This window comes from Phragmites australis, chromosome 22, assembly GCF_958298935.1.
Source record: "Phragmites australis chromosome 22, lpPhrAust1.1, whole genome shotgun sequence".
In the NCBI taxonomy this organism is placed as follows: domain Eukaryota; kingdom Viridiplantae; phylum Streptophyta; class Magnoliopsida; order Poales; family Poaceae; genus Phragmites; species Phragmites australis.
The window spans coordinates 23,679,921-23,687,652 of record NC_084942.1 but is presented as its reverse complement, the minus strand read 5'-3'; the positions used below and the strand labels follow the sequence as shown (position 1 = coordinate 23,687,652).

The 7,732-nt window shown below is 46.3% G+C and overlaps 1 protein-coding gene across 1 annotated transcript; it reads left to right on the top strand.

Moving 5' to 3' along the window:
- The first annotated feature begins 1,471 nt into the window (after window positions 1-1,471).
- Window positions 1,472-2,431, top strand: LOC133905549 (pathogenesis-related 5 protein Cup a 3-like). Its single transcript, XM_062347365.1, has one exon. The coding sequence runs from the start codon at window positions 1,570-1,572 to the stop codon at window positions 2,227-2,229; it is 660 nt and encodes a 219-aa protein (XP_062203349.1). The 5' UTR covers window positions 1,472-1,569; the 3' UTR covers window positions 2,230-2,431.
- Window positions 2,432-7,732: the final 5,301 nt, after the last annotated feature.

Here is a 7,732-nt window from a genome sequence, read left to right as displayed (position 1 = left end):
CGTAGCGTAGTGTAGCGGTGCGCTCGCGCTCTCCCTCTCTCTGAAAAGTTGGTGGTGGGTTTTGGAGTCGGTGGAGGTCCTGGGGAGCCGTCCGTTCGGAAGAACGCGGGCTGATCGGACGGCTCGCGATGGTTCTGATCAAGCAAGCGGAAGCGGCCCTGCAGTTCTTCACCTGCACAGTTGTTTGCAAATTTTTAGTAGATGTTTGAATATAATTTGAAGTACTTTTGCATATAATCTTAGTCATCTAGCCACTCAATTGCATAGGAAAATTAATTACTTCACTCGTGGATTTGTGGATGCATGCAGAATCTCGTTAGCACATCTCTCGTTAGCTCATCTATCCATTCATTTATTGATTTTCTCATCTATTATATAATTTTTCTACCTACCCCTTCAATATAAATCTTAACACAAATAAATAATCTTAATAACCCATGTAATTGGCCGGATGGATGACGTGCATGGCTGCAGCTGCAGCATTCCAGCAACCCAAGGGCTGGCCCTCACCCTCCGCGCTCCACTACTACCCTGGGCTGGGACCTCCTCCTACACATGGACCTCGCCCTCTCGAAAGTTGCTTACGCATAGGCCATCCCACCAACCATGCGGCCTAATTCGGCCCAAGTGGCTGCACTAGGTTCATTTTTCTTCTTCTTTTTTTCTCTAATCATCACAATTAATTAATTCAGTTTTTGTCTATCTTTACAGATTGGCAGCACGCGAATGGCGTTGTTACACTTGATCGGCCGATCCAGGTAGTTCACCCTTGAATTGAACAAGACAATCGACCGTAGGAATTCTCCGGCTGCGAGAAGAAAAGAGGGGCGAGTCCTGGACGGCGTACGTACGTGGCTGCCTGCCGCGACTCGGCCATGCATCTCGCCGGGTCATGCGGCGCCGGCCACACGCGGCGTCGTGCGGACCTGGCCAAAACTTGGAATAAGTCTGAAGGGCCGAAGTCCAACCATGGTACCAGTTGGTTTAGAACTGTTTGGTTGGGTGTATATGTTTCAATTAGTTGTCTGTACTCATAGGATGTAAAATCACTGTAAAAGCCTGACCGCTCCACACCCATCCCTATGCCATGCATGCCTAACTGGCCTTGATTAGGGAATTTTTTTTAAGATCCGCAAATTTTCAGAATGAACGCACATTAATTTTTACTAAACGTCCTGGGTGGTTCCTAGCTAGTATCTCTACCATGCATGCATACATTTCTTTACCCTACCGTACGTTGAGGTAATAGTCTAGAGTCTAGATCGTCTTAACATTTGACCTGACCACTAGCTAGTTTTTGCGTACTGCTCTCCGGCACGGCACCATACCAAACACGTACGTACTACGCATCATCTTGTGGAATTTGTTGTGCATCATATCTTCCACACGCAACCACCCATGCCATGGCATGCACTGATGATGATGCACCAAACTGTGCGTCGCCTGCTTCTATAAATACCCAGCAACACATGCTCCAATAAGGTGTACTCACTCACAGCATACATACAAGATCTGCATCAAAGCGAGAGAGTTACAGTGTGCACCGCTACGACTTTGGCAATATATATAATGGCCTCTCGGTCTCTGGCCACCTCCTCTGTCCTCCTGCTCGCCCTCGCCCTTACCGCAGACGCGGCCACCTTCTCGATCGTCAACAACTGCAAGGACACGGTGTGGCCTGCGGCTCTCCCGGGCGGCGGCGCTCGTCTGGAACCGGGCCAGACGTGGCCGCTCGAGGTGCCCGCCGACACGGCGCACGCGCGGATCTGGGCGCGCACGGGGTGCTCCTTCGACGGCAACGGGCGCGGGACGTGCGAGACGGGCGACTGCGGCGGCGCGCTGGTGTGCACCGTCTCCGGGAAACCCCCCGCGACGCTGGCCGAGTACACGCTCGGGAACCCGGACTACATCGACATCTCCCTCGTCGACGGCTTCAACGTGCCCATGTCCTTCCAGTGCGGCGGCAAGGGCCCAAGCTGCGCGGCCGACATCAACGCGCAGTGCCCCGCCGAGCTCAAGGTCCCCGGCGGCTGCGACAGCGCGTGCCAGAAGTTCGGCGGCGACACCTACTGCTGCACCGGGCCGTACACCACCAACTGCCCGCCGACGAACTACTCCAAGTTCTTCAAGGGGCTGTGCCCGGACGCCTACAGCTACGCCAAGGACGACCAGACCAGCACCTTCAACTGCCCCCAGGGCTCCAACTACCAGGTCGTCCTATGCCCATGAGCAGATCGACCATGCATGGAGTCCACACGCGTGCATGCAGCATGCGTCCATAGGATCACCACATATATATTACTACCACGTTAAAATATAAGGGGGTTGATGTATACGGCTCACGAATAAGGCCTTAGTAGGTCAATCAGTTTATGTACGTGCATATGCGCGAGTGTTCATCAATAAAAGTTCAGCTTTGACTAAAGAAAAACGTTCAGCTTTGCTACTTTTCAATCGCCTGACAACAAATTTGCTTTTTTTTTTCTCGAGATCGGTAGGACCAATATTATATTTAAGGACACTATAATTATTATTTTTTTCCCGAAATGGCAGAAGTTCTCCCTTAATATTAAGAAGAGTAGAGAGCGTACAACACCGAGCAATTTACAGAGGAAAAAAAACTCACTCCCTCTAAGATGTCCCCTAGAAAACACCCCACTAAAGAAAACAAGAGGCACATGCAACATCTCAGATATATTCCATGGCAACAGAATCGTGGTCTGTATGTATCCTTTTCTATCCTAACTGAAATTAGTGAATCGAGCCGCTTCGATGCTTAATTCAACTGCTACTATATTGTTGTCAGCCAATGTATCTATCGACACATGATCAAGTGACTTTGCATTGGAAATAATAAAAAAAATGGACATTACACGTCTTTGCAGAAGAAAATATTGCATGATTAAACTTCTCCATTACTCAAACCTAGAAAAATAATCTCGTAACTATAAATACAATGCACTAGCAGGAAGCAGAAGCCGGTCAAACTGCTCCACCCTTCGGCACCAATCCTGGTTCAGTGAACGCCTCAACAGCGAGCCACGACACGACGTTGGCAAAAGTGTGTTGTATCCCGATCAACCAAACCAACACAATCGATAACAGCAAGAACAGATGGCGTACTTTGCATTGGAATTAGTAGGTAGGATCCTAAGCACAACACCAGACTGGGACAAGACGATCTGGGGAGGAAGAAAGCATAAGCCGTCCTCGCAACGGTCTCTTTTCTCATTAGGAGCTCGGGTTATATAATCCACGAGTCTCTGAATTCACCACGAGGTTTGCACAATCAGGTTTAACTGAATTAACCGAAGACAAACAGTAAACGAAAATCGATGACGGGAAACATTGATGCCAACAACTACTGAAATCAACTGGAGCTCTCCAATACGAGATTGAGTGTTAAGATCTTTCTGCGGGTTGGTAACTGAACTCGGTGAAGAGGTACGCTTGTCGCCGAGCTCTCTTCAGCTGCACAACTCTGAACTTCTCTGAATTATCTGAACTTTTTGTACCTGACTGAAGTTCTGAACCCCACGGAGCACGGCCGCTCCATGCTCACCTCCGACGCCGCCGTCGAGCGTGCAGACGAGGAAGCCGTCCAGCCACACTTTGCAGTGCCAGCGCTAGCGCGCGCTCCGAGCACCCTGCACACCCGGGATCAAGCAAGCGGCCCTATTGCATCAGTAGGCTTGTGGGTTTTGATCGACACTCATGCACTGCGCAAGGTTCTGCACTTCTGCTCACTCGATCTCCGCACCACGGTGGCTCGATAATATCCTCTGATGCCTTTGCGTTGCACCACAACAACGTGCATGTATTTCATCTACACACAAACAGATAATGTCAAAATAAAACTGAAATCAACGATTCAAAGTGAATGGAATTTTCCTCAAAAAAAAGAAGAAGAAAAAGTGAATGACCAGCATTTGAAACACAAGCACAAAAGGAGGTAACCGTACTTCATTTATTCTACAGTAAACTAGCAGATACTGCACCATCCTAAGCGCTTATTTCACCTTTCACAAATTTGATCTGCCCTCTCCTGAACATACAAAGCAAGCCAAAGAGAAGACACAGTACAATTAATATGATCCACGTCAAAGTAGATAGTATTCCCCCCCCCCCCCATATGATCTCAATCAATCAAGTACCACCAAATGTAATGATCCTCATCTCAATCAAGTCTACCACATGACCCTCGTATCATCTCAGGTCTGCAGGACGATCGCTACCACAGCTAGGGCAAGGATCAAGATCACCAGAGTTGAAGATGAAGTAGTGTAAAATGTCCACCCGCCTGTTGGCATACTCCAGCGCGTCACCAATCTGCTGATGTCTCAATTTGTTCTTTGATTGTTTTAGTTTCGCTTTGATTAAGTCAGATGTGCTCTGCGAGGGCAATGTACCGGGGGGTGAACCAACACAAATGCTTAAACTAGTGCAATCCCTCAATGTTTTCTCGGGTCGAATTCTGATACTTGACGATTTGCATGTGGCAATTTCAGGTTGTTAGAGTTGATGGGTACGAGGCAGATGATGTGGTGGCTACGTTGACTAAGCAGGTTTTAGAGTTGTCATTGCCTCGCCGGATAAGGACTTCAAGCAGCTGATATCTGACGATGTTCAGTTAGTTATGCCTATTCCTGAGATTGCCCGATGGTCTTTTTATACACTAAGGCATTATATTGTGCAATACATATGTGATCCAATTGCAGATTTAAGCCTTAATGAGTATATTTGTTTTGGTATTAATCTGCTACTGTACAATTTCGTTTTATCAATTATCCTTGGAGATTGTTTGTCTAATGAACTAATGAGTTGGTAGATATGCTGCACAGGGTGCTTTTTATAGGTGATGAAGTTGATGGTATACATGTGGTGGTGATGGGGTCTTTTAATTTCGATTGTGTACAAGATGGATTGATACCTAGTTCTATAGTTACATACTTCAGGGGAACTATGAAGGAATATGCAGTATACTGTATAGGCAAATTGGTGTCCACTGTAGGCAATTTTGTTGTTTGATATAGGTAAATCCTTATTATTATGCAGGCAAATTAATATTTTGTTCATGATATCCAGTTGCATTTTATTCTGAAAATGTCGTTTGGCTCTTTCTGGAGGTATCACTTGGATCGTATTGTTAGAATTAGAGTACAGTCTGAAATTAATATTCTTTTGATTCATGATACGGTATAAACATCAGTACATTTTTTTCTACAATTTGTGGACGGGAAATTCCGGGGGTTGCCGGGTTGAAACCTGCTTTGGGCAGATTTTGGTTTGGTTCCTTTTTGATTGCATATGATTGGATGATCATGAATGCAAATCTGCTGGTCAAAAAGATCAGTAACACAAAAGATTTTTTTTTTTCTGAAAGTGAAGTCGGTATTGGAGCTAGTTAGTTATGCACTTATAGCATATGGGAGGTACAAATCATTTTTTTAGTTCTGATACTGTAGGTCGGTCCAAATCGATCATTTGCATTATATAGCACTTCGCCAATCTGATTATAGATGGCAGAAGAGCATGCTACATCTAGTTGAGTTTCAAAACTTCACTTGCTGTCATTAAACTGAAATGAGCTGTTTCATCAAGAGGAGTTCAAAACTTCACATATTTGAAAGTATTTTTATGTATTTGTGAAAGCAAATATAGTCAACTTGAAAGCATTTTTTCTGATTATTGAAAGCAAGTTCAAATAGTTTATAATTCTGATTTACTATAAACTGTTGATTGAGCACCTCATGTTCATGAAAGCAATACATAGTCAACTTGTAAGCATTGTTTATGATTACTGAAAGCAAGTTCAAATGAATCACACAATTCTAGTTTTCAATAAACTGTTGATTGAGCATCTCATATTTATAAAGCATTTTTAAACATCTCTGAAAGCAATACATAGTCAACTGCAAAATATTTTTTAGTTTAAATTGAACATGTGATTATTGATATAATGTATTTTTGGCCCCCAGATTTGTGCAAGTAATGAGATTTGCAGGCACATCTGCAAGCTTGCAAATGTACGAGTTCAACAATCTCACATAGCGCATTCAGGCTGTATATGATGAAACTATTTGGTACTAGAATGATGTATCTGAAACAATTCCTTGTTTTCTGAAATTTCTGATATAATGTAACACGTCGAAGTAGAAATAATAACAAACAGTGTGCCAATGGTGTTCTTCTGCAGATTTGTGCAGATATGCTTTCTGTTTGTATTAATTTCTGGAAAAATAGATATAATCTGAAGATTTGCTGCATCAGATGGCAACAATGGCAAATCACCTAGTGTTAACCGGTGTAGCTTACGCTTAAGTGGAAGTGGGCCTAGATGGAGGTTGAGTGGATCCATAGCCGCTTGTTCGACTCGCATGCGAAGTGGAAAAGGATTAATTTACTTGAGCTTTCCAAAAAAAGAGCTTAATTAAGCTCAACTTTCCTCCTGCACGTACGTACCTTCGTGCCGTGCTCCGAGTCGGAGTCGGAGTCGGAGTTGTACATGTGCTCCGTACTCGTGCCGTGCCTCATGGCCGGGCTATTTAAGTACTCGTACGTTTTGCTTTCCTCGATCGCACAATCACAACCATCTAATAACTACTACTGGTACTCCCATGGATGCGCAGCAGGACCCGACGTCGACGTCGACGACGACGACACAGGTGCCCAAGCCCAAGGCATTGGTCATCCCGGGCCCCAAGCGGCTGGCGTTCAGAATCCGCAGGCGAGGTTTCAGCTTCAGCGGCAGCCCGAGCCTGATGATCAGCAACAGGCATGGCGTCTGGTCCCTCGGCCACCGCCGCTACATCCGGAAGACGCGCTACCATCGCCGCTGCACGCTGGCTGAGCAGCTCCGGCCGGTGGAGGCGGCCTACCACTCGCTGCTCCGGCGCGGGATGAGCCGGTGGCCCCAGTACGACGACCGAGCTCGGGAAGAGATCACGTTCTGGAAGCATAGGCTCATGGACATCTACTGGAGCGTCGCCACGGACGCGCGCAGGGCCGCCATCATCCGGTTCTTCCGCGACCAGGCGCGGGCCAGGCGCGCCACCCTCTTTGGGAACGTCGCGGCGCTAGCGGGCGCACTTGCACTGTGGCTGCATGTTGAAGCGATGATATTGGAGCAGTTCAGCACGTCCCCGGCGTGGGTAATTCTGAGCTTGACGCTCGCAAATGTGTGTCTACTTGGTGTAGCTGTACGCTGGGTTCTAGCCAGGGACCAAAACAAGAGTACAGAATACTTGTACATAGCCAAGAGAAACGATGTTCCATAGGAAAGAGTCGATCCATATGATAGATGGATGTCCAGGAGCAGTATAGTATCGGATGAAAAATTGTACTGTCCGACATTATTGATGTCGAGATATAATTTGGAAAGCAAAAGCAATGTCGTACATCGATCTGCTCTCTGTTGTTTCTAGCAATACATGCCAGTTTCCTTTTCGTTCCCTTTTGGCTACATATTTGTCTGTTTTGTATTTTTCTCGGTCGCCTCGCGGCCATCGCAAGACTCGGATTCGAACTCCCGGCCGTTTTCGGATAGCATCTGGACAAAGACGTACACGGGACCGGCTACAACACCACGCGCGTGGCCATAAATACGTACGTACGTACTCGATCAGCAAGGGGAAAAAAGATTGATCAACATCGATCGATCATCGATCGAATTGAACATCCAGATCAATCGATCGAAAGAAGAAGCTGCCCTAATTAATTAGGGTAGGGCACG

Excerpts from the sequence above, each read along its gene's own strand:
- LOC133905549 (XM_062347365.1), top strand. The coding sequence starts at position 1,570 with ATGGCCTCTCGGTCTCTGGCCACCTCCTCTGTCCTCCTGCTCGCCCTC.